General features: G+C 45.4%; 1 protein-coding gene across 2 annotated transcripts; it reads right to left on the reverse strand.

Annotated features, from left to right (window-relative positions):
* Positions 1–1960: 1960 nt before the first annotated feature.
* LOC110335459 (myosin regulatory light chain RLC-A) lies at positions 1961–10191 on the reverse strand. 2 transcript variants are annotated; one of them, XM_021217631.1, is made up of 4 exons: positions 9765–10191; positions 4833–5031; positions 4257–4418; positions 1961–2935 (listed from the first exon to the last, which is right to left on the reverse strand). In XM_021217631.1, the coding sequence occupies exons 2-4, from the start codon at positions 5014–5016 to the stop codon at positions 2763–2765; spliced, it is 519 nt and encodes a 172-aa protein (XP_021073290.1). In that variant the 5' UTR covers positions 5017–5031; positions 9765–10191; the 3' UTR covers positions 1961–2762. The 2 variants fall into 2 exon arrangements, with proteins under 2 accessions (XP_021073290.1, XP_029387356.1); XM_029531496.1 differs by lacking the exon at positions 9765–10191 and adding an exon at positions 5934–6054.
* Positions 10192–27062: the final 16871 nt, after the last annotated feature.

A 27062-nucleotide genomic window follows, 5' to 3' on the forward strand; every position in this document is an offset into this window, starting at 1 on the left:
CCTAGATCCTCACGCTAGGCAATGTAAAATCAGTTAATGAGCAGTATGTGGTGGTACATGCCTTTAACCCTGGCATCTCAGCGGCAAACAGGCAAACTTAACACAGCAAGTGTCCCTCTCAAAAACCCTGAGAGTGCGCACAGGGAGGTGGGTCAGTGTAAGGGCCAGGCTTCCCCTCTTTCCAGGGAACCACAAATGAGCAAAACAAGAATAAACTACAATTTGAATATCGGCTGCATACTAAACACCCACTTTCCCCACATTTCCAATTTCTGTAGCAAACTTAGAAAGGAAGTGCTCCTATTTCAAATGAGGAAGATGACATTTTAAAACCACCTGGCCACGTGAGGGCACAGATCCACTCGGGTACCAGGTGGGGTTTAGTTGGCCACACCGAGCTCCAGATAGACGCTTTTTATCAAAAAGGGGCCATTATGAACAGCATGAATTCATTTTATAAATGAATAAATCGGTCAACAAAGAATAATTAGCTTCCCCATGGCCATAAAGCCGTGCTGTAGCAAAAGTGGGACTTGAGATGCTGAAAAAGGTCTCGCTGGGTGGTGGCAACAGCTCAGGCTTTTAATTCCAGCACTTGGGAGACAAAAGCAGGCTGGGGCCAGCCTGGAACTCCAAGACAGCTAGGGCTGCACCCTGGGGGAGGGGAGGTAGTGGGAGGAAGAGGAAAAAACACCAATCTGCCAGAGTCCCAGGCACTGCCAAATCCAGGGGGCTCCTCCACACTTTCCTACAGCTCTGTGACTTGATACTACCCTACTCCCTCCTAAAACGAGCTTTGTATAACTTTCTGTGGCCTGTACTTGAAGCTAAGTCAGTGTCTACCCACTCCTAAACTTCCTGTTGGGCTCAACCCCTCACATTTGGTAGAAAGTGGTTGCCTTCTCAGAACCTAAGCTTCCACCTGTCTTTTATGCAGTCAGTCACTTCCTAGCCTTTAAGTCTCTGGTTCTTTGATCGAATTCAAGTTTGGGCACTGGAGTTCAGTGGCCACATGAGCAACCGTAAAGCAGGTGAGCAGGCTGCGGTAAAGCAGATGTGCGGGTTGCTGTACACTGCAGTGTTTTGCTGAGGCCTTGGAGCTGGAAGACCAACCCCGAGTTCCTGTTCGGTTCTGCTTTCAAGCCCACTGCTGGAGGAGGTTCTTAGAGCTTTTTACTGCAGCCATTCTTGCTTAAGCAAAGCCCACTACTAAGCAGAAAGAATCCTACTAGCAAATTAAGAGACTTAATTCATCCAGGATCGACCACCCACTGTTCCTAACAGCTATTTAAGGGGTTGCCTGGATGGAAATGGATGCTGCAAGAGAGAATTTTAGTAGTACTTTTCTTTTCCTACAGTAGAAAGAACTTAATTCCTCACTGAAGATTTGTTAGCAAAACATGATACATTTGGGTTTTTAATTCTCCCTTCAGTAAAAGTGGAAAATCAACAAAACTCTAACACTGAGTGGATAAGCTGAAAAAAAGTATTTTGCGTAAAAATCTAATGAAATTCAAGCAGGAAATTAGGACAGATTTCTGTGATTCTAATCTTGAAGAGTAGGTGTTCTAGTTACTAGCCTCCCACCCCCATTCTACAGGACTGGCACTATTGGGTTAAAGCCTCCTGCTGTTCAAAGGCATTATGTAATTGTTTATGAAATGAGGTAATGGTTTCCCTCAAGGACAGTTTTTCAATGGCATAAAAGTCTGAAGGGGGGGGCACACCATTTCAAACCTTTCTACACTTAGAACTTTTTGAAACATTGGAAACTAAACAGAACAAAAGTGTTTTCCACTCCCTGACTGACATCAGTTCTCAGTTATCAAAAATGACCCAAGTTATTTACAGGGTTGAAACAATGACCTCACTTTCGCAGGCATGCAGCCACAGCTGTTCTGACTGTGGGTAGTCAGGAATGTCTAACATTCACATATGGACTTAAGAGGCATCTCTGCACAAACAAACATGGTCTTTTAATAGGGGGTGTTATAATAAGGAAAAACTGTATACAACCAAAAAAAAAAAACCTATATTTCCAACAGCTGGAAACACAGCAAAATCTGTCCTTTTTGTTAAAAAGAATTCCAAAGAACCTTTAAAATAGAACAAATAAAACTTAAGAGTGCTCAGCGGCCTGCTCTTATTTCAGTGGCAGGAAGTAATGCACAGAAGTTTAAATGGAAGAGGTAAAGCAGGTCTGTCAAGCTACTGCAGGGGTCACAATTCTGCAGGAATTATTTTCCAAAAGAAAGACGAAGTCTTTATCTGATCTCCCTGGAGGCAGAAATAAACAGGAGCCGAGAAAACCAGGGTTGCTTTAAGAACACAACTGGAAGCAGTTGGCCCAAACCCCGACAGGACTGCTATTCACTTGGTCCACGTGCTGAGAGAGAGGCGTACATGAAACTTAAAAGTCAAGTGGCAAATAACGCTAAACAACTAAGTATTTTATCAGAAAGTTTAATTATCATTCAGAAAAAATTGAGTGGATAACTTTCTCTGAAAAAATATATTGATTCTGGGCTGCAGTTATTACAAGGGACAATATGCCTGTAAGTTAAATTAACTTACTTTCTCATCGGATAATGACAAAGTCCCATTTCCAGTATTATAAAGGTACATGTGGCCCCGAACGGCTGAGAATAAATACAAAACAAGAAAGGCAGAAAGCAGTAAAGCTAGGGCGTGCACTGGGCTCCAGGAGGAAACTCAGAAGTACGCCATGGCAACAGGGAGCAATGGCTGGAAGCCGCGGCTCTTCAGTCATCTTTGTCCTTCGCTCCGTGCTTCAGGATTCGCGTGAACTCAATGTAGTTGAAATTCCCCTTTTTGTCAATAGGGGCCTCTCTGTACAGCTCATCCACTTCCTCATCTGTGAAGCGGTCGCCCATGGTGGTCAGCAGCTCCCTCAGGTAATCCTCCTGGATGGTGCCTGGAGAATAAAGAATGGAGGGTCAGAGCACCCACACTCAACTTCGCAGCCTGTGTACTTCCACCAGCCCGGAAAGCCCAGTGCAGACAACCAGATACTCAGTGTGGTTATTTGGCTGGCCGGCTGCCCTACATCCTTGCCGTGGCTCTTCAGCACAAGGCTATACCTATCACACAAGCCAATACAACAGCTGCCTTATAACCTGCCACCTGACATCACTTTCATAAAACCCACACGCCAAAAATAAGGTCATTACTTGCAGAACAGAAGCAGAACCCTATGTCAGCCCTTGTTTCTTTGCTACTACTGGGTATTTTAAAGGGTTCCCCAAGCAACTTGTATGAACAATCATTAAGAACCCTTAATATACTATAGGTTGAAAAAAATGAAACATAGGAGTTTAATCATGAAGCAAGCAAGAAAAGACTGACAACTTCCTGGTGTGTGAAATTAACATACAAAGAATACATTTCTCACAAAGTGAACTCAACAAACAAAATAACATTAAAAAAGAAACTTCAATCCTACATAATTAAAAAAAAAAAAATCCCTAAAATCTTAGAAGTGTAGTTTTGTAGAAAGAAGCCATTAACTCCAGTAAACTCACTTGATTGACACTTAACTGTGACTGGGAATAAGGGTACAATAAAATACACCAATCAAGCACTTGTCAAGGGATAGATACAAAAAACTTAGTGCATGGAAAGAAAGGAAAAGTTTTTTGTTTTTAGGAGTCAAGAGAAAATTCTACCAAAAATAAACAAACAAACAAACAAACAAACAAACAAAATAAAATCATACTCATATGTACTCATGTGAGTCTCTTTGTGGGTGAGGGCCACATATGTGAAAATCAGAAGGCAGCTATACTGTGGAGACCCGAGAGCTAGAGGAGGAGACCATGCCTGTGTCAGCTGTCCATGACAACTGGCATTTAAGACTAGCTTAGGTAACACAGGTCATCAGCCGTCTTCTTTCTGCACACACTTGCTGAGCCGCAGGCAGAAATCTTGGGAAACACGCCCACTCGCTTTCTCTTCTACTTCTGCAGAGCACTGGCATTCCTGTCGCTAACACCTTTTCTTTGTTTAGTGGTTTGTTTTTTGAGATATAGTTTTCTTACTAGCTAGCCCAAACCGAGGAACCCCTGTAAACCACTGATACTCAAGGGAGACCCAGTGGGGTGAGGGATGAGCCTAGGCCAGAAAGCTGCAGAGCAAACCTCCACCAGTGCTGAGTGTCAGTTTACTACACATAAAGTCATTAATATCCTGCTGCGTAACTAAAAACCAACGATGTGATTAAAGTTTACCCAGCTTACCGATGGCTTCCTCATCGAAGCAAGCAAAGGCATTTCTGATGACGTCCTCGGGGTCTGTGCCGTTCAGCTTCTCTCCAAACATGGTGAGGAACATGGTGAAATTGATGGGGCCCGGGGCCTCGTTCATCATGGCGTCCAGGTATTCATCAGTTGGGTTTTTTCCTGAATAAAAGGAGCCACACTTGTAATGATATTGGGAATTATACCAATTATTCATTACAGTAAACATTCTAGCAGGAAATAAAATCATTTTGGTTCCCGAAGGCAAAACTAGGGAGGGGAGGGGGGACGCACATGCTGAGCACAGGTGCCCACAGAATCCAAGGGAGCTGTGTCTCCCTGCAGCTAGAGTTACAGGCGACTGTGAGCTGAGTGTGCACTCGGCACCAAGCAGTACGCACTCCCATCTCTCAGCAATCTGTCTCTTCAGCCCTCACTCTCTCAAACCCCAGCCCACACACACGGAGGAATGCAGAGACCGGCACAGGAAGATTCATGTGCCTAGTAGGGAACACTGTTTCATGAAAATATGAAGGAAATTCTACACAGTACATCAGCACTGCAAGTGGACATTACCCATTGAAGCCAGCATGTCATGCAGGTCCTCCTTGTCAATGAAGCCATCCCGGTTCTGGTCAATCATGTTAAAGGCCTCTTTGAACTCCTGGATCTGGGACTGGTCAAACATGGCGAACACATTGGATGTGGCGCGCTGAGGGCGCTTCTTGGTGGTCTTGGTCTTCGCCCTTTTGCTCGACATGGTGGCGGTTAAATCCTAAATAAGCAAGAATTCAAGGGGAATGAAATCAGCACCTAAGATGACTAAGTATGAACCACAATGTGATTAACAAAATTAAGTGGAATTGTCTTTATATACGCTGGGAAAAAAGTCTTGAGCTCCGAGTTCAGTAACTCTAAAAAGTTGGAAGTTTTTTTGTTTTTGTTTTTTTAAAATAAGGATTCCAATCAACATCAAGTTAAAGCAAACACATCGAGATTACATATCCCCACTACCACCATAGAGCTTAACAACCAAAGAAAAACAAAAACCAAGGAGACGGTGTGCTTTGATCGGAGGAGGCTAGATACAGTGGAAACAGCAGTTGCTGGGGGGGGGGGGGCGCGAACGACGGGGCTGCTAGGAAAGACTAGCTCATCTTCAGAACCTTACCCTTCTGCAGCTCACAGCTAAACTAGCCCATCCTCTATCAGAGGAGGGAAGTAGCAAGGCTGGCTGACTGAACAGGTCTCCCCTCCTACTCGCTAAGACAAATGCTATTCTTCCACATTCAGGTAACACTTCAGAAGTCAATGTCATTCAAGAACATTTTGATGAAAGGCTAACGTAAAAGCACAGAATGTGAAGTAAATTCACCAAGATCTAAGTCTTTATATTACTTAACAGTACTTTCTACAGACCCGTTCTATGAACTGTAGCTGCACTCATCCACTAGATATAACTAAAGCTTCTTTTTGAATTCAGAACACAAGTTGTAAAGCGATTTCATTGAAAGAACACCTTAAAATCATAGATACTATCTTTGCTAATAAATTTATCCCTGTAAAACTTAAAAATAAAAAATATAATTTTTCCCCATGAACACTCAATATTAAAACAATATAAAATGTTTGAAGTGGAGAATCCCATAGTTATCAGATAATAAAATCCTGGCATACCATTCTTCAGAGGTGAAGTGGAGACGACAGAGTGAGGAGTCCTGATCAGCAGGACTAAGACACTCTGGAGTTATATTCTCCAGGCAGGGCTAAAACAGGCACTACTGACTTCACTCTGACCAAGATAACAGTTTTAAAGCTTACGTTCTGAAAACAACATTCAGCCATGATTCGGCAAAGCACCATGCCCTTGCTCTAAAAATAAGACTGTGGACTGCAAAGAATGAACCGCTACCTAGATTCCAGCACCCAAAGTGACCCCTAGAATGTTTCCTACGAGTTAAAAAAACAAACAAAACAATTTCTTACATTCTTTCCTTGATTACAACACACCAGCAGACTAAAATTATGAAAACAATTAGAAAAGCTCCATTCACATTGCTTTATCTACATCGGGTTTCAGATTTAATAGGATATCTTAAAAGGATAGTCAGCCACAACTCCAGTTATCTACCACAGAGTTAGGTGGTACAGTGGAATGACTCTAGAAAGATGCCATGCAAGGCAATTGTATAGTCTCAAATGTCTACTTTTCCTTATCCTTTGAGACTGTCTTTATAACCTATTGTACCATTCATGAGTGTGCATTGCCACCCTAATGTCCTCTGGAGGCTGCACTTCTCATTTACTACGAAGGCTGTATTCCTCCCTTCTGAGCTAAATGGTTTAACCACCAGGCCACACGGAGAACATCATGACTGTCTCTTAGAAGGGGCAGACAGTACACATATGTACCAGTTCACATCTCTTCAATATTTTAAGCACTGCATGCCTTTGCAAGTCAAAAAATCACCTCAAAAATAGCCTGTTTTATATGGCAATGCTGACTTCCTTCTCTCAACGATCCTGGAATGTCAGTTATTTGAAAAACTGATGAGAATCACAGGTCAAATAGCTGAGGAAGGTGAATTGTTTTTAATCTACAAAATTCTCATGTAAAAACTACATTTGATGGGGGAACTCTTAAAGTTCCTTTATAAAATGCTTAAAATGTTAAAAGTAACATGTAATTTTTATTATTTCCTATTACCTAAAGCATGCATTTAAAAATCAGTAAACATATTATAAGCAGTGGAAAAGAGGTTTTATTCAGCATTAGCAACAGCTTCACACAGAGCTTTAGTCCATCCCATACTTAATTCAACTCTATTAGGACCAGCTAATTATATTAATGTAAGTTTCAAAGTGTACAGCTCGTATGGACCTATCCACACAGCAGGGAAGGAATGCAGTACAATGATTGGTCCAGACTTGGGCAATGAGCTACATACTTCCCATTCCAGAGGCGTGACTCTCAAGTTAAAACAAGGCGTAAAGGTAATGAGAAAGTGAAGCGGGTGGTAGTGAATGCTTTAACCCCAACACTGGGAGGTAGCCGGGGATGCACAGGGAGACCGGATCATTAAACACTTAAGAGTTCAGGATAGTTCCCTTACTTCTACAGGATCAGAGAGGAAACTAAAAATCCAGTGCATTATCACTTGGAAGTGACATTATCTCTATCTTTAGAATTAAGATCAGATGTTCATCTGACTTCAAGAGGTTAATTCTGTCCAAACCTGGTGATGTGAAGCTGGGCCTCAACTCTTTCAAGATGACACTGATTCACAGGTCTCCCACACAGAAACCTGGAGCTTCACAGCCACGACATGGCCAAATATCCATCTACCCAAAACACCACCAGTCTACAAGTACGGTAGGAATAAGTTCAGGTAAAGGAGCACGGTGACATCAGAGAGAATCTTTGAGAGTGGCACTATCCTCTTTGCTGTGGTTCTAAAAAAGTGAAGCTGTAAAATAATGCTCAAGTTAGTTTAAGGAGAGCAAACTAAAACTGCAAATGTTTATGGCAGGATCACCCGAGATCCTCACTTTGAAGGTTTTATGAGAGATCTTTGGTAGGAGACTTGCTGCTGGCCTTGTAGAGAAAAGCAGAAAGTTTCAGATCATCAACAGAGAGGAAGGGCAAGGGTGGTCATGGCAGTTTCTAGTCACAGATGGACACGAGTATAACCTTGTTTTAAACCGAGACAGTGTTGCAGCAATGCATGGTGTAAGGTGTGGGGCCTTGTAGAGAAAAGCAGAAAGTTTCAGATCATCAACAGAGAGGAAGGGCAAGGGTGGTCATGGCAGTTTCTAGTCACAGATGGACACCAGTATAACCTTGTTTTAAACCGAGACAGTGTTGCAGCAATGCATGGTGTAAGGTGTGGGTTCTCTGCTTTGCAGTTCTGCCTCATGTATGCTAGGTAAGCGCTGTCACTGAGCTACACCCCCGCCCAAGAACAAGCCTCATGCTTAAGGAAGACACCAGACTGTAAAGACAGCCCTGGAGAGGCTTTCTCCACATGCCAAGGGCAACCAGATTTTACAGAATCTTTAGAAATGTAGACTTCATAGAAACTTTGGTACTCAAGTTTTGAAACAGCTAAAGCTGGTGTGATGACTGATAACTGGGTTTGTAATCCTAGCCCTGGAAGTAGGAAGGCCATCCAGGCTAGCATGGGCTAAAAGGAGACCCTACCCAAACAAACAAATACACAACAACAACAACAACCACAAAAAGCAGCCAAGAAACCTTTTAAGTAGGACTAAGCCATACAAAGAGATATACATGAGATTGCCTAAATTAAATAGTAGAATCTCATGTGCCTAAACTGGCAATAGATGTAAAAGATAGACATTCTTAACAGAACATCTAAACCACACATACTTAGTTAATACCTTTTAATAAAAAGCTCTCTTAAAAAACTGGTAAATACATCCTTCCGAAAACTCCCATCTCAAAACTTCAGTGTGCTAGCACCCAGGTATTTGGCGTGCTTCGAAATCCAGATCAAATCACTAATATTTAATCAGTGCATTTCTTACAAGATGAGATGTGGGGGAGGGGATAGACTCAGTTTTTAAAAGTGTATTTTCAAGTTGATATTTCAGTTTCAAGGAAAACCAAGTCTTTATTTCTTAGGCACACTTCCGGCCGACAGTCAGCTTGGATGTTCCTAGACAGCCACACCCAAAAGTTCTGAGCACCTTTAAAAAAAGTCATTAGTTGCCAGGATCGACGACTACACCTCACTTCTGAAAGGCAAAACGCCTTTCTAATTAATCCTCATCAAAGGCCATCCAGAAAAAAGAAAGTTTCAGCAATTTCAGTGGAGATTCGCTTTCGTCACCTTTTGATATAACTTCTGCACCTCAGATGTTAAAATCTTCTAAGAGCTCTAAAGATCTCAAATATATTTTATATGCCTACTGAAAGACTCTTAATAACACTCCTCTGTAGAGTCGACTTAGCCCCCTGGACAGGCAAAAGAAACTCTAAAGCGCCTCTCTGTTCAAAGACCGCTTTAAAAACTTCTACTTCGAGGGGCGCACACTTGAGTTGCCAATCCGAACAGGTTCTCGCTACTAACCGTAGCCGCGCAGCGGCGACGACAGCGGCCGAGGGTGGCGGTGCGATCTTACGGTTTTATCCGCACACACACACACCCCCCCCCCTCGATCCCGGCAAGTTTACGTTAGCAACTCCACAGAGCTCCGGAGTCAGCTCTCTGGTTTCGCGGGGAGGCAGGGGTCCAAGGCGCGCGGCGCCGGCGAGCTAAGCGACATTTCCCAAGTTCCAAGTCTGGGAAGCAGAGTGAGGTCTGCGCCCCGGCCGTCCCGGTTCTCCCATAGCTCGCCCCGGCTCTTCCCCGGGATCGCACGGGCACACCTGCCCAGGTACACTCCCCCAGCCGCGGCTCCCGGCGGTCTCCGCCGCTCCGCGAAGACACCTTCCCGGGCCCGGCCGGGCACCCGCAGCCACGCCCCGCCGCCAGCACCACTCACCCTACTCAGCCGCGAGAACCGAGAGTGAGCGTCTCCGCGAAGCTCCGCCGCCGCCCTCACACACTTTCGAACTCGCCAGCCTCCGGAGAACGGCCACTTCCGGCCTCCGCTCGCGAACCGGAAGGAAGCCTAGCGGCCAAGCTCCTCCGCCACGGTGGACCAGCCCCGACGGGAGGGAGGGGGAGCCTCGGGGAAGGTGGCCGAGCGGATGGCAGGCGCGGGGCACCGACGGGGAGTCCGGGACGCGGAGTAGGGCTTAAAGAGTCCTGTGGAGGGTCTCTAGGTCTAATCACCGGCTCTTCCTCCTCCTCGCGTCTGTTTTTGAGCTGTGATTCTGCGCCGTCCCCCCTGTCCGCAGATGGTCGCGCCTGGCCCGGAGCTCTCCCTCTGCCCGCATTCCAGAGCGCGGCGAGGGGCGGGGACCCCCGTCTAAGTCCTTTTAGGGCAATTGAGGAGCAGGGCCGCGGACGTCACGTGACTGACCTTGTCTCCGCCCCCCAGAGCCCGGGCTCCGCCTCCCCCCTCCGCTAGAGTGCGCCTGCGCAGGACGCTAGTGTGCCGCTCACCGTCTAAGTCAGCGCCTCCGAGTCTGGGCAGCACGGGAGTGTGTTTGTGTGTGAGCGACTTGAAAAGTATGATGATTTTTTTTTTTTTTTAATGGAGTTCCTCACGCTTCCCACGCGGGAGGAAACACTGAAGTTTCAGGGCCGCCGCCGCGCTGTCTCTTTGGTCCACTTAAAGAGTTCATGAATTCAATATCGATGGCCCTCTTCCCAAACGTTCTCTGGAACGTTCTACTAGAGTCCCCTTTTACCCGGATGGTGACTCCTGCTTGCTCCACCTGGGTCGCTCGAGGGTGAATGATGTCATTGGAATAAAGTGCTGGACCAATGGACCCGCCGGGTCTCCTTGGCGTGGGGCAGCTGCTAACAATAGTTCTTATTTAAAGGAAGAGAGATTCCGAGCCTGGCGAGACTATAGGGATTCGTATCCCCAAGACCGGATGTTTTCTTCAAGAAACTTTACTCCCATTAATCAGTGATATGGTTTGAAGTTAACTCACAAGCAGAGCCACTGTGGGGGAAAATGCCCTATTCCTACAGATGACAGAAACAAAATTTTCCTTCCTTTGATGCTTGTAAAAATACAAATAACTGGGTACTTCATCTCCAGCTCCCTACACCAAGGTTTAAGAGCGGGTTCTTCGTTTTCAGGGACTTAAGGGGACCAGCATGACTTAGGGAAGACTGGGGTCCCAGCTGGTGGCTTGCTGTGACAGTACAAACTCAGAGGTCTGAGCGGTCAGAGGCAGTGCTGCAATGTCCTAACACCTCCACGAGGAGGTGGCCTGTCACACTGGACAGCTTTGGCCTGCCTCAGCTCCCTGTCCGGAAGGGGAACACCAAAACCCCTTTCGAGGATGAGGACATGGGCAGTTTCCGTCCCACCTCAGCTGGAAAACAGCACCTTGTTGCTTCTCTAGGAGCTGCCTGATGGTCCTTAACAAATGAATTAATAGGTTTAAACTGGTTAAGTGCTGTGGAGGGAGCCCCGGTTTGCTCGTTTTAAATGAACAGGACTAGGTTGTGGGATGGAAGAGAAAGGGTGGAGATCTACAGGAAACAAATATGAATAGGTTACAGAAGAGCAAATAAACCTACCTGGGGACTAGTGGAAGATGTCCCAGAGGGCAATCAGGCCGATTCTAGGGGTTAATAGAGGAAAGGGGAGAGAGAAGTGTGTCTGGTTCTCTGGAGGGGCAAAGAACCCAGCTCATATGAACCCAGCTCAGGTGGTTTCTGTCCACCCCGTATTCATTCCCATAGATAACCATGGATATACCAAATCAATGTGGAAAAGGAAGTCTTCATAGTCTAATGTCTGATATGAAAGTCTAATGATTACACCCGCTACTGAAGGCCTCTGACACTGACGTACCTGTTCTTTTGGAATGTACCGGAAGTCTTCATGAAACAGCCGGGGAGTCCTTTTTACTCCAAGTGTGACAAGTTGGAGTCTGCCCCATATCTTTCCTTTAGCAAGCTGTGTAACTCAGAGAGCAAGTCCCTTGGTTGACCTGAAGCCCAATTTTCTGATATCCCTCCAGCCCACCTTACAAGGCTTTCTGATGAAATGAGATCATTTATAATTTCACTTATTTCTTTTATGCCTATGGATAGTCAACTGCCTGTACATCTATCTACACACCAGAAGAGGGCATCAGATCCCATATATGTGGGTGCTGGGAATTGAAGCCAAAACTTCTGAAAGAGTACCCAGTACTCTTAACTGCTAAGCTGCCTCTCCAGCTTCTCGCTTATTGTGGTGGTTTGAATGTGCTTGGCACAGGGAGTGGCACTGTTAGCAGGTATGACCTAGTTGGAGTAGGTGTGGCCTTGTGGGAGGAAGTTCATCCCTGTTGAGGTGGGCTTCGAGTCGTCTATGCTCAGGCTCTACCTAATGTGGAAGGGCAGTCTCCTCTTGGCTACCTGCAGAGGACAGTCTCTCCTGGTTGCATTAAGACCCAGGCTCTTGGCTCCTCCACCACAGTGTCTGCTGGGACACTGCCATGATGATAATGGACTGAACCTCTGAAACTGTAAGCCAGCCCAATTAAATGTTGTCCTTTACAAGAGTTGCCTTGGTCATGGTGTCTCTTCACAATAAATCCCAAACTAAGACACTTATAACTTTAAAAGATTTCTCAGGGCTAGTGAGATTGCTCAGCGGGAAAGAACACTGACTGCTCTTCTGATGGTCCTGAGTTCAAATCCCAGCAACCACCCATNATGAGATCTGACATCCTCTTCTGGTGTGTTTGAAGACAGCTACAGTGTACTTATTTATAATACTATATAAATCTTTGAGCCAGAGCGAGCAGGGACTGAGCAAGTGGGGTTGACAAGAGCGAACAGAGGTCCTACATTCGATTCCCAACAACCAGATGAAGGCTCACAACTCTGTCCAGCTACGGTGTGTATTCCTATACATAAAATAAATAAATACATCCTTAAAAAATTTTTTTCAAGAGTGGCTTTGAAACGCTGTCTGTGGGATTGTGTGTGTGTGTATGTGTGGCTAGTATGGTGTAAATGGTATATGTAACTCATCGTGCAGGTGCACACACTGTGCTTGAGCATGCAAAAGCTGGAGCAAGATGTCCAATGTCTTCCTCTATCACCGACTCTCCCTGAACCAGAAGCTCCCTGTTCATACTGGACTGGCTGACCAGCCAGCCTGGAGAGTCCCCCTGCCCCCACCCACCATCCCCCTGCTCCCCCACCCATGTCTGCCCATCACTGTTGCAGTTATAGGCATATCAGCCATTTCCCCAACTTCTAGTGGCTTTCAAAGTATTAGCTGAAACAGTAGGAAATTTATATCAGGGTTGACAAGATGGCTCAGCCTGCCACCAGATCTAGTGACCCAAGTTAAATTCCTGGGACCCACATGGCAGAAGGAAAGAACTAACTTTCACAAGCTGTCCTCTGGCACAGCCATGTAGGAAAGGCTATGGCAGGACAATGGGTTGTCTGGAGACGGTCCATCATTTTGCATGACTGTGATGGGTGTACTCTGGAGAGGCATGGACCCAGAGACTCCATCCCAGGATTGCTTCTTCCTGCTGATGTGCCTTTCCTGCCTCTATTACATAGTCTAGTGATTCCTGGACAAATTTCCTGAAGATCAATATGAAGATGTACTTTCATGTAATCATGCTGTTTAGACGAATCGATGATTTCATAATTCATGATAATGATTTTTACAGAACTCCTGAACTGATCCAAGTAATTTTAAGCCCCCTGTAAAATAAAAATCTACAAATAGAGTTCAGTGTCACGAGCATGTAAATTGCACTAGGAAGAAAAAGAGGCATGGGGCAGATTTGTGTTCAAGGGAAAACAGTCATTCTAGGTCAGATCCAAGGATGAAGCCACAGGTGTGCACCATGATGAAGCAAGGCTATGGGAAACTGTTGCTTTGAGCTTATAATGAGCTTATAGAATAAACACTGCTTTGAACTTACTATCAGCATCTTTCTGTCATTCCCTTTTGTTACAAAAAGATTTTATCTGTGAGATAATTTTATAATGAATTTTCGTCTAAGAAGCTATAAAAGGGCTGAGAGAAACAGCAAAGGTGTGGCTGTTGGGGCTCTGCTCCATCCACCAAATGTGTATATATGTCTCTCTGTATGTATGTACAATATGTCTCTGTGTATATATGTCTGTCTGTCTAAATGCATCTACATTTATACATATGTAGGCATATGTGTATGTATATAAGTGTGCACATGCACATATGAAATGAATGGAACTGGTGGTTCGGGCCTGGACATGTGTGTGCGTGTGTGTGTGTGTATACACGCACACACATATGACTTTTTCTCTATCCTTTTCTTCTCCCGTGTCTCATGAATTGTTAATGAGCTCCAAGCCTCTCCAAGCTAGCAAGTGGCTCCCGAGTTAAAGGGCCCAAGTAATTTAATTTTCTCTCCTAATCCCCCCCCCCCCCCCACTGCTTTCAGCAGGAGTCATTTGCCAGAAGCCATCAGCTTTCAGCGTCAGAATAGCAAGGGAGAGTTAATTGTCGGAAGTCACTATCTTCTGGACCATCTGTGTTCCACCTTGGTAGCTGAAAGTCAAGGCTGGACCTTGGCAGTCCACTGACACACACCTACAAAAATGAAGCAGTAGCAATTAAAATAAAAAGATGGGCATCCCTAAGCAACACTAATCTGTGATGCTGTGCAAGTTTTCCTTTTCTATTTAAAATCTCTATTCATTCACATGGCTGCCATATATAAAAAAAAAAAAGTCACAGTCTAGGCGGCTCAAATCACAAGAATTTGTATTCCACTCTGTGGAGGCTGAAAAGTCCAACATGAAGGATCTGGTTGGTTCACTTCTTGCTGAAGCCATCTTTACGGTGACAGTCACCTCCTTGCCCTGTCCTACATGGCAGAGAGAGACTTTCCTTTCTTCTTCCTATGCGTCCTAAGCGATGAGGGCCTTACCCTATGGTCTACGATGAGGGCCTTACCATATGGTCTACGATGAGGGCCTTACCCTATGGTCTAAATTGCATCCAAGTACCGCTAAAACATGAGTTCATATTCCACCAGTGCTGGGGTTCTCAGGAGCCAGGGAGGAAGGCGTGCAGACTCTGCCTCTAAAGGGACATTTGTCAGGAGACATTCTGCATCTTCATAACCAGAGGGCTGCTTCTGGCCAATAGGGAGAAGTTAGAGATGCCACCTGAAGGGCTGAGATTGAGAAACCACGATAACCACTGATTTGGGCGCTCAGTATTAAAGTGATGGTTTGGGGGTGCTATGAGTACCAAATGACAGAATTCATTGTTCCTTCCTCATAGGAAGACAGTTGTTTCCTGAGGTCAGGTCTAAAGAGAGAAAAGGAGCTAAAGTTACCATGTGCCCAGCCTGTGCCAGGTATTTAGGTAACATTTAATTCTTAACACAGCCCTGTCGGGCCTGAAGGCATTGTCGTTTGCTTTTCTTACACAAGCTGAGATTCGAGATACTTCAGTTATTTGCACAAGTTCTCTTAATAGTCATACAAAAAGCCAAAAGTGTAAGTTATGTCTTTGATTTTCCAGGGATAAGAGATAAATCCAACCCCTGCTCCTCTAATTATTTATGAATACCAACAAATATTTGGTAATTACTTATTTGGGTGCATATAGCTAGTTAGCACAATTGAGAAACCTATGTTTTTTATTTTTTAAAAAATCTTAAGTGTGTGTTTCTGTGTTTGTGTATGCATGTATGTGTTTCTTATGTCTCTGTGTGTGTATGTGTGTGTTTCTCTCTCTCTCAGTATGACTCTCTCGTATGACTCTCTCTTTTATCTTTCTCTGTGTATGTCTCTCTGTGTGTCTCTGTGTGTATGTCTCTCTCGGTGTATGTCTCTCTGTGTGTATGTCTTTCTCTCTGACTCTGTGTGTGCATGTATGACTCTGCGTATGTCTCTATGTGTATGTATGTGTGCATGTATGACTCTCTGTGTTTGTCTCTCTCTGTGTATGTGTGTATATGTCTCTCTGTATGTGTGTCTGTGTTTGTGTGTGTGTCTGTGTATGTGTATGTATGTGTGTGTGTGTGTTTGTGTGTGTGTGTGTGTGTGTGAGTCAAAAGACAAGCTGTGGGAATCGGTTCTCTTCTTTTACCATACAGGTCCCAGGGCTGACATTTCATCCAACAGGCTTGGTAGCTAGGCCCTTTTACCCCCTTAGCTGCCTGACTGGCTTGATCACTTGTGATTTTTGTTCTATGTAAGAAACTGTTGAATGGGGCTTGGCGGTTAAGAGCACTGACTGCTCTTCCAGAGATCCTGAGTTCAATTCCCAGCAACCACATGGTGGCTTACAACCATCCGTAATGGGATTTGATGCCCTCTTCTGGTGTGTCTGCAGACAGTTACAGTGTACTCATATACATAAAATAAATAATTCTTTACAAAAAAACAAACAAAAACAACAACAACAACAAAAAACTGTTGAATGTTGAGAAATATGGGCTTCCATTCTTGTCTGTCTTTTGAACTATGGCCTCATGTAGTCCCAGGCTGGATTCAAACTTCATGAACAGCTGCGGATGGCCTTGAACCCCTCATCCCCCGACTCTCCCTCCCAAGGGCTGGGGTTACAATGTGTGCCATGGAACTGGGTTTTTTTTGCCACTGTGGGAACTGAAATAACTTCAATTGCTAACAGGCAAGCACTAACAGCTGAGCCACCTCCAGCTCTGCCGGTTTGGTTTTAACTACGTACATTTTAATTCCTTGTAGGTGAAGTATGACTCCCTCTCTCTGTCTCTGTCTCTGTCTCTGTCTCTGTCTCTGTCTCTGTCTCTGTCTCTCTCTCTCTCTCTGTGTGTGTGTGTGTGTGTGTGTGTGTGATGTAACAATGAGCTTTAATCTGTTAGTCTAGGGAAACAGTAGGAGGTGCTCTTGTCTTTTAAATGGAGAAAATGTTTAACTAAATCTGTCTGATAATTAGACTTGGAGCACCAGAGCTACAAACAGACTACAAAGAGTGTATTATTAAAACTGTATAGAAAAATCAACCTGAATGAAGTATTTCTGGTTCTTAAAATTTAGTCAATATTTTTTCTTAATTTTTTTTTTTATATTTACTTTATGTGTGAATGTTTTGCTTGCATGTATGTATGGGCCTTCGGAGGTCAGAAGAATGTTGGACCTGCTGGAACTGGAGTTAGGGATGCCTGGAAGCCACCAGGTAGGTGCTGGGAACTGAACCTAGATCCTCTACAAGAGCAAGCAACCACTGGTCTTAACTGCTGAGCCTTCTTTCCAGCCCCCAAACTTATTTTTTTAATGCAATATTATCATTGTAATATTATATTTCAATGTAATATTATCAATGTAATATTACATCTCAATGTAATATTATCAATGTACTATTTTAATTCTTTGAAATTTTCATACATTCACACTGTGGGCTTCATCAAAACGCTTTCGAAGTGGAGGAAAGATAAACGAGGTGAGGGCATGTGGGACTGAGGCTGGGGATGAAGCACAGCTGGCAGAGTGCGCGCGAGCAAGCACACAACCTTGAGTTTGCTCCTCTGGGCTCCATCAGCTCAGCATGGCCATGCAGTCTGTGACTTGAGCAGTTGAGATCAGGTCACCCTTGGAGTCTAGTGCAAGGACTGTAATTCCACGTTATAATCATCTCTTATAAAATGTCTCTTGAAAGACCATGTCTCAGCACAACCTTAAAGCGTTATAAATGAACAAAATTCCTCCAAACCGGACGCTACTAAGTGTAAAAGCAGAAAATTAGCCAAAAGGATTAAGAAAAAAATATGGAAAAAATTTAAAATTACGAAGGTTTTATTAAGTGTTGTAAGTAATGAAAGACATATTTCTAAAATAAAATTCAGCTGGAAAACAAAATACAGACACTGATAGCCATATCTAGTGGTGCAGGCCCAGAAGCCCAGATACTCATGAGGCTGAACATAGACAGTGGCAAATGCAAGTCCTGTCTGGGCTGCAGATCAAGAGCAGCCCCGGGAATAACCTAGCGCTTACAACATGTTTGGCAACCAACTGCAGCTTTGTCACTCATAAACATAAGGGTAGTATGTTTGGAGAAATGGAATCCTGTATCTTTGTTGGGGAGAGGATAACATTTTAAGATAGATTTAGGGGGGCTGGTGAGATGGCTCAGTGGGTAAGAGTACCCGACTGTTCTTCCGAAGGTCCTGAGTTCAAATCCCAGCAACTACATGGTGGCTCATAACCATCTGTAACAAGATCTGACACCCCCTTCTGGAGTGTCTGAAGACAGCTACAGTGTACTTAGATATAATAAATAAATAAATCTTTTTTTTTTTTTTTTTTTAAAAAGATAGATTTAGGGTATTTTAACACTTGATTAACAACACACTACTAAACTATACAATACAGAGAGATATGTTCTGGCATATGCATAGTCTCGTGAAAGCCATCGCCACACCCATGATAGTGAATGGTCACATCACCCCCTCAGAGCTTCATGCCCCTTCGCTGAGGATCTTCCCGTTTCCCCGACCTCCCGTTCCCCAAGCCCAGGTAGCCACCAGTCCTTTATGTTAGCAGAGCTTACATGAATGTGAGCTTTATTTAATGCATGGAAGTGTTACTGGCATACAGGTTTAGAGGTTCAGTCTATTATCAAGGTAGGAGCATGGCAGTATTCAGGCAGATATGAGGCTGGAGGAGCTGAGAGTTCTACATCTTGATCCAAATACAGACAGACGACTGGCTTGCACGTGGCTAAGAGGAGGGTCTCAAAGCCCACTCCCACAGTGACACACTCCCTCTCACAAAGCCACACCTCCTCCACCGAGGCCACACCTCCTCCAACAAGGCCACACCTCCTAATAGTGACACTCCCTGGCCAAGCAAATACAAACCACTACATCATGGTTTCCCTCATTCTAAATATACTCCTATCACCTCCTGGTTTAGCCCTTTTAACTTTTGTTCCTGCCACGTCGTGTTGTAACAATATTTCCAATTCCGTTTCCAAAGTGACCCATGGAACTTAGCTTCATTTGCCTTTCTGAGCCAGACCTTCTTCTGTAGGTCGTTTGCTAGTCAGGGTATCCATCAGGTACTTTTGGACCTGTAGCCAACCACCGTCTGTGATTGGAGAGCAAGAGCCCCAGCAGGAACTGTAAGCTGAGTAGCTATGGTCAGGATGGTGTGTGTGTGTGTGTGTGTGTGTGTGTGTGTGTGTGTGTGTAGAGAGAGAGTGCACAGATACAGAATGCTCCCTTACCTGTCAGGGTGAACCTTTAGAGCATACTGGAAATAGATTTAAAGCTTAACTCTTAATTTGCTAATTTTGTCACTTACAGAACTTTAGCGAGTCAGAGAAGTAGCCCTGCCTAACCTCTCAGATCTTTAATTTTTTTTTTTTTCATTCATACTTGGGGATAATAATATCTTTCAGAGACTTGGTAAAAATAAAAAGTTAAAACAATATCTGTAAAGGACTGGTATGGTATGCAAAACACTGGTATTGTGGATGGCCCTGGTGCTGTTTGTATGTTGATGTTAATTCCGCTTTCCCAGGAAGGGTTGTCTGGGACCAGGAATGAGTCATGTACTCAAGTGACTTCTTGTAAACCTTCCCCTAATAAATAAAGGAAACAATCACTGGGCAAGTAGGCGGGACTTCCTGGTTGGATGGAGGAGGAGGGGAGGCAGGGGAGAGATAAGGGCTTTTAGACAGGGACAGCAAGAGGACAAGATGGAGCTGAGTGTCTCCGGTTTAGATGGCGAATCTGCCAGGATTCGCCACTGGAGGATTTAGATTTAATATGGCTCATAAGATAGGATTCTAGTTGTTGCCCCCCAGCGATCGAGTTACCCTTGATTCTGAACTAAGTTTGTGTGGTGTTTTCCTCACGGGGCAGCTCGACTGGGTTCCAGAGAGAAAGGCAAAGCGTGTGGTTGCCAGATGTACCCCACAAAAGGCTGTGGGAGTTTTGAAGCATGGGGCTGGCATGGTAGCGACCCGCTAGTGGGAGCTTAGCGAGCTGGGTGGAGAGATTTTGGAGCTCTCAGTCAGAGTCTCCACGAGATGAGAACAGGCCGGCCATTCTCGCCAGTGCCTGGCCAGCCAGCCCAACGGTGCCTTGCCAGAATAGCATGGATTCATTTTTTAATATTTCCTGCGACACACTGGTGTTCTCAATAATGTTGGGTGTTTATAACAGCTTAAGAGTGATATAGCCGGGCAGTGGTGGCGCACACCTTTAATCCCAGCACTTGGGAGGCAGAGGCAGGCGGATTTCTGTGTTCAAGGCCAGCCTGGTCTACAGAGTGAGTTCCAGGACAGCCAGTGCTACACAGAGGAAACCCTGTCTCAATAAATAAATAAATAAATAAACCAAAAAAACAAAAAACCCAAAGTGATATAAAAAAAATCTACCTATAGAATGCTATATCTCATATATATTTTATGTCAGAGCTAAAAGGTAGCTTACTCAAGAAGAAAACCAAATCATGTAGTTTAAAGGTGTACAGTCCAACAAAGAAATTTATAATGCATTTAAAAATAAAGGTTTCTTACATCAATTGAATGTTTTAACAAAATAATCCAAAGATTCTAACTTTTCTTTTTTGTTTTTGTTTCTGAGACAGGCTGGCTTTGAACTCATGATCCTCCTACCACCACCACCTATTACAAACACGAGTCACTACACTGGCAAACATTATAGTGTTAATGAGGTACTGAGGAATAATATAATATATTTGGTTTCTGGCACTATAGGGTGACCTGATTTTTTGCAAATGGAAGTCCCATAAATCATACCCTGGAATTCATAGAACCATCTGGAAAAAGACTTCCTAAGCGAATAATTGAAAAGGAATACTTTAGTATGTACAGGCATTTATAGCTTTCTTTTTAGTTCAGGGGCCTTTGTGATTTTATAATTAAAAGAAGTGAGTTGATTTTTCCTCTTATGTTGTCTGTTGGAATCCTCTTGGAGCTTAAAAAAAAAAAAAGTACCATGTCTCATGCCAAAGATTCTGAGGTAATTGTTGTAGAACACAGCCTGATCCCGAGCATGCTCTTTAGAGCTCCCCAGGTGAGCCCCACGAGGACCCAGGGAGGAGAGTTACTCTTGGATGTCTTTATCCAGGGACCTCTGAGAACACCTCTTGAGCCGGAGCGGCTAAAAGGTGTGTCTCAGAAGAACACACAGGATGATGGAAATGATGGTGTGCCCGCTGCCTCCCCCTCCTCCGCCCGGTCCTGGAAATACACATGTGCTCCGCACTTAGACTAGGCCACAAACCCTGTGGGGGGGGGCGGGTAACACATACAGTGAGCACAGTAATGTCACTGAACAGGTGACTGCAGACAGGGTAGAAAGGAGTGCATGCAGGCCGATGAGAACCACAGGGACTGGAGTCCTTCCCTGCTGCTCACGCAGAGCAGCAGCTGTTCCTTCTGGAGTTGTTGCCTCTTTTTCAGGAGCACAGTCCTTTCTTGCCTCTCTCTGATCCACTAGAGGCAAGTCTATCTGTTGGAGAGGTGGGGCTCTCAGCATCCAGGACTGATAGGTAGGTGGTGAACCAGTCATGCTGAACAGTTATGAGTCAGCAAGAGACCGCCCCCTTGCTACCTCCCCCTACCCACACTTTTTCTCACATTAACAGTTCTGTGGCATAGACTACACCACTCCCGCTCACCTCTAGAACTCTTTACCTCCCCCACCCAACATTTCATAGCCATTAAACACACCACCCCAGACCTTTGCAGCTGCCATTCTGCTTTCTGTCCCCATGAACGTGACTTTTGTAGACTCGGGGCATGGTGGTGTAGCCGGCTACATCACCAGCATAGAGACAAACACAGGGTAGATGGCACTGAAGCCTGTCCCCATCTCTTGCTCGTCTCTCGATCCTGTGCTTGGCTGCCCCATAGTTCTTGCTTTCCCATCTCTTAAGTAGTCCCTGCCTCCTTATCAAATGCTCGTTCTATGTCAAGAGCTATGCTAGATAGGGGAGCTTCTTGTCTTCAGGTAACTCGCAGTCCAGGAGTCAAGTGTGCATGTGCTAGGCAAACAGGAGTGGCACATGTGGAGGAACTGAGGCCTTCAAGTCTCCGAGCTTGGGGAATTGCTGTGGTTGGAAGCAAGGAACCAAACAGAGAAACTGAGAGGGGTGGGGCTGGAGGAGTATGGGGTCTGATGGCCAAGATCCCCTGAACTGTGTTAAGGAGGGTAGGACCCAGGAAGATTCTAAAGGAAGGGAGCTGAGTGAGCTCTGCCTGTGTACATCCTTGGTCCCCAGCTGCAGCCCTCATTCTGCCTGGTCGTTAGACCTACTTTGCTATGGTTCATCACACCGCACAGGCTTTGTGACAGGGTATCTAAGTGCTGATGCATGAGGGCTTCACAGCTCCAAACAACATAGAAAAATTATATCCAATGTGTCTGTTGATCTGGAAAATAAATGGATTCGAGAGTGAAGTTTGTTCTAGCTCTACAGCCTTTATGTCAAACAAGGATGAAGCCATCATTCTTCTCAAAGTGCAACATTACAAATTTTCTGTCTCTGGGAATTCAATGCTGACACATTAGTTACTATTAAGGAAAACATTACTGTCCGAACCAAGCAGAGAGACTGTCAGAATCCAGGAAGCGGGGTCAGGTGGGGAGAAAGGGAAAAGGAAAGTGACAGAGCAGACAGCTGCCTGACCTTAGTGTTTAGCAGCAAAGAAGTCAGCATTCACAGAGCCTTTTATTCACCACTGGAGGGCAGAAGGGCATGCTGAGAGCAGGGTCAAGGTTAAAACAGTACAGTTACCCTCTTATCATTTTAGACACAGTAGGGTATCTTAGGCTCAGATAGAGCTTGGGACCTTCTTGTCATTTAAGATGCTGTCTGTCTTAGTCAGGGTTTCTATTCCTGCACAAACATCATGACCAAGAAGCAAGTTGGGGAGGAAAGGGTTTATTCGGCTTACATTTCCATACTGCTGTTGATCACCAAAGGATGCAGGACTGGAACTCAAGCAGGTCAGAAAGCAGGAGCTGATGCAGAGGCCATGGAGGGATGTTCTTTACTGGCTTGCTTCCCTGGCTTGCTCAGCCTGCTCTCTTATAAACCCAGAGACGGCACCACCCATAAGGGGCCCTCTCCCCTTGATCACTAATTGAGAAAATACCTTATAGCTGGATCTCTTGGAGGCATTTCCTCAACTAAAGCTCCTTTCTCTGTGATAACTCCAGCTGTGTCAAGTTGACACAAAATTAGCCAGTACACTGTCCCATTCGTACTAAACTCCGCCCTCCTTCCTGCAGAAGATGTCAAGGAAGAGAGGTGTCAAGACTGGGGTTAGGATCTAGGGCGGTGGCAGAAGCCAAGGGTACCCCTTCACCTCCACATAAGTAAGAGTCTCTATTAGTGCCACTCGCTCCTTCTGCTTGTGCAGAAGTGTTTGGTCAGCCTCTGCGGACCTAACCAACCATCCTAGGCCAGTTACACCTCAGCAGTCAAGGACTTCTCTCCTCAAGCAAACATAGAGCGTGTGAGAGTTAATCTTGGCTGTCAACTTGATCGGACTTAGAATCGCCATAGAAATATACCTTGGGTGCACCTTTAGGGATGTTTCCAGAAAGGTTTAACCGAGAAGGGAAGACTTAACTTGAATTTGGACAGCACCATTCCATGGTCTGGGGTTCTAGACCGAGTGAGAAGGAGCCAGCTGAGTCCCAGCATGCATCTTTCTGCTCCCTGACTGTGAACACAGCGCCACCTGTGTCTTCATGATGCTGAAGCCATGCTTTTCCTGCTGACATAAACCACACCCTCCACCTGCAGACCAAACCCTTCCTTCCTGAAGTTGCTTGTTTCAGGTGTGAGCAGTGAGAAACGTCATTAATACAGAGGGTCTGGTAAAGTTAAGATTCCTGTGATGGAGGGAAAAACTGGAGAGAAGGAAATATAGGCAACAGAAAAGAAGAGAAAGATATTAATATTTAAATACACGAGTGCAGCATTCCAAAGACAGCCAAGGCCTCCCTCTGTGAAACTGTTTGAGTTTACTGGTGGCATAGAGCCTATGGTACAGACATGAGAGTCGGCAGGATCCAAGTGGATGGTGGGATCCTGTGTCTTATCACATATCTGCTAGGGATGACCCATCATAGGTTTTCTGTTCTCCAGGACCACTGGTCCAGAAATTCTTTCCTTCTGCCCAGTGTGGAGGGAGGTCGCCTGGGCAACCCGTAGCCTGCAGGGCCTGATGGAACACTGTGTTGGGTTCATTTTGCCAGTGCTCAGATAAATAGCTCTAATTTTAGCTCCAGATCTAGTTCAGAACTGGTTCATTTAATAACTAGGTGAAACCTGGCTCCTCATAAGAATCCTAGGCCCTGCCTTCACGGCCTTCTCTCCCTCCTGTCTTCCTCATACCCCCCTCCCCTGTTTGCAAACCACAGCCTTTAATGGTAACACAAACATATCTGGATTATTTTCAGGGATGTTAGAGATTAAAAACATTAATAAAACAAAACCAAAACCAAAAACAAACAAAAAAAAAACCCCAAAACCCCCAAACATACCAGTGAAAGGGCATTTCAGAGGTGAGTTGTCACTCCAAGCAGTTTCCTTTTTTAGAACAAAGTATTCCAGATCAGTTTATGAGTGAAGACAGAACAGAAAGGCACACACACACACACACACACACACACACACAATCAATTCACTCAATAAACAGCAAGATTTGACGCCAGATACCTCAGATAACCTGAGACCCCCACCTATGAACACACATGCACACAGACTCACCACACACATACACATCATACATGCACATACACACGTGTTCACACAATACATATATACACACATTCATACACATACACACACCCATTATAGACATACAAATACACACATAAACACTCACCGCACACATATACACATGTTCACACACATGTTCACATACATCATACACGCACAGACTTACCACACATACACATTCACACACTCACCACACACATACACACATGTTCACACACATACATCTATACAGACATACATTCACACACACACACACACACACACACCCTCATTACATACACATACTACACAGACATACACACATGTTCACACACATATACACACATACACACACTCATCACATATACACATTCATCACATACACATACTACACACACACACACACACACACACAGAGCAACTTTAAGCTAGAGAGGATACAAGCTAGTTACTGTACAAAGTATAGGTAACTCCAGCCACAGCCTTCAAAAGAACGCACGGAACTATTCAGCTAAGATTTTTCTTATGCTTAAAGGATCTTCATTGGAGAGGGAAGGAAATGTCTAACCACAGGGCCTGTCTCCATTACAGTTTCTTCCCCTTTCATAGCCTAACATTAGATTTCCCTTTAGTCCTGCCTTGTAAAGGTGAGGGGTTCTTTCGGGCTTACTTTTATGAAGCTCTAACCAGGATGTCCATTTCACCTATTCCATCATGATGTAACTGTCCCTAGGGACTTCCCATCCTGCTGCGCTGTGCCTTGGTCTGCTGGGTACCACTGTGCTGCTGCACTCATTGATAGGCCATCTAGAAATGCTCCATGAACCAAACCGAGCGGATGCAGATCTTTCTTTCTTCATGTGGTTGATATGTGAGTTTTAGTTGTGAATTAAAGCTGGCAGACTAACATTTCATCCCAGAACGATGCTTCTTTCATCCCTCACCCCCATACATAGAGTAATGATCTGCTACTAATTACTCTGTGTCCTTCTCTAAAATGAAAGTGAGCAGGCAGAATTCTAGGGGCTAGATACTCATCAGGACTCCTCTTGGTTATCCTGTTATTGCCCTGTGTCATGGAGATCTGCAGCTTTAGAATAGCAGGACTGGCGGCCCTTTCATGTGTCCCAACTGTTCACAGATGATGGAGATCTGGGGGTGGACCAGTTCAGAGTCCTGGATCTGGGCCCGAGTGGTAGCTGAGCTGGTCAATGCGACAGCTCTCCCTTATCCACACTGTTCCAGCTGGGCCACCCAATGCCACCATTGGCAGAAGGCAGGGTCAGCTCTCCTGCTCTCATGCCCCTGGGACTGGCTAACCTGCACCCACACCTCCGGAGCCAGCTCCACTGTGATACCCAGTCATGGTTCCGTGCCCACTACCCCAGGTGCTACAGCCTGTGAGTAGGAGGGTCAGCTCTCCCACTCATACCCTGAGGCTGGCTCCCCCATACCCCTGCCATACCCATACCAGGACCACCACTGTGCTACCTGGGTCAGACACACAGACTGTTCTCCCAAGTGCTGCTGCTGGTGAGAGATGGGGCCAACTCTCCAAATCACTGAAACCAGTGAGGGGCAGGGCTAGGATATCCACCTGGTCCCACCTGGGTATCCACCTGGTCCCACCTGGGGTATCCACCTGGTCCCACCTGGGATATCCACCTGGTCCCACCTGGGATATCCACCTGGTCCCACCTGGGNTATCCACCTGGTCCCACCTGGGATATCCACCTGGTCCCACCTGGGATATCCATCTGGTCCCAGGTCGCTGCCCCAACCAGGGATATCCCCATGTTCGCTAGAGATAACATGAGACATAGACTTTGACACCAATGCCCTGCTGCTGCATAGCCATGAACTCAGATGTGGTCTTCAGTGGCAGCTCTGGCTGGGATCTCACCAAGGTCTCGGGATGAGGCTAGCCACTCACACCAAGCTACTTCTCCTCACCCTCCAGTCTCCAGTTCCAGCTCTTCACCATGCTCAAGCTGCTGTTTCCCTTTCTCTCCCATCTGACCACCACATGCTCCCACATTGTGGTGGCTCCAGCTGCAGGTTGGTTATGCAGCTGGTGGGTCCCTGGGTGACATCCTCCATCCTGTGATACATGGCAGTAAGCACTGTGTTTATGCCTGCCTGTGCCATGTGCCGGAGGACGGGTCTATCTGTCTTCTTTCTCCTTCGCTGTGCTGCCTGGATTTGATTTGACTTGATTTGTATGAGTCCTAGGCATAAGTCAGCTCTGGCCACCAAGCCAGGTATCAAGCTAGAACGAACAAAGGACCGCCAACTGCTCTGGCCCTGACTGAACAACACCCCCAACAAGGGGTCTCTTTGTCCATTGCCAGGGGGGTGTCCCGCGCCAACCGTCTCGCCAGCAAGAACGACGCGGCACACAAACAGGATCCTTCTGTAGCAAAGCTTTTATACTCTTGAGAGGGAGAGCACAAGCTTCCAAAAA

The sequence above is a fragment of the Mus pahari genome, chromosome 18 (genome assembly GCF_900095145.1).
Source record: "Mus pahari chromosome 18, PAHARI_EIJ_v1.1, whole genome shotgun sequence".
NCBI lineage: Eukaryota > Metazoa > Chordata > Mammalia > Rodentia > Muridae > Mus > Mus pahari.

Coding starts and splice junctions, on each gene's coding strand:
- LOC110335459 (XM_029531496.1), bottom strand. Junction 4,419..4,832: donor TGACATGCTGGCTTCAATGG/GTAATGTCCACT, acceptor CCTTTTATTCAG/GAAAAAACCCAACTGATGAA. Junction 2,936..4,256: donor CTTCGATGAGGAAGCCATCG/GTAAGCTGGGTA, acceptor TTTATTCTCCAG/GCACCATCCAGGAGGATTAC.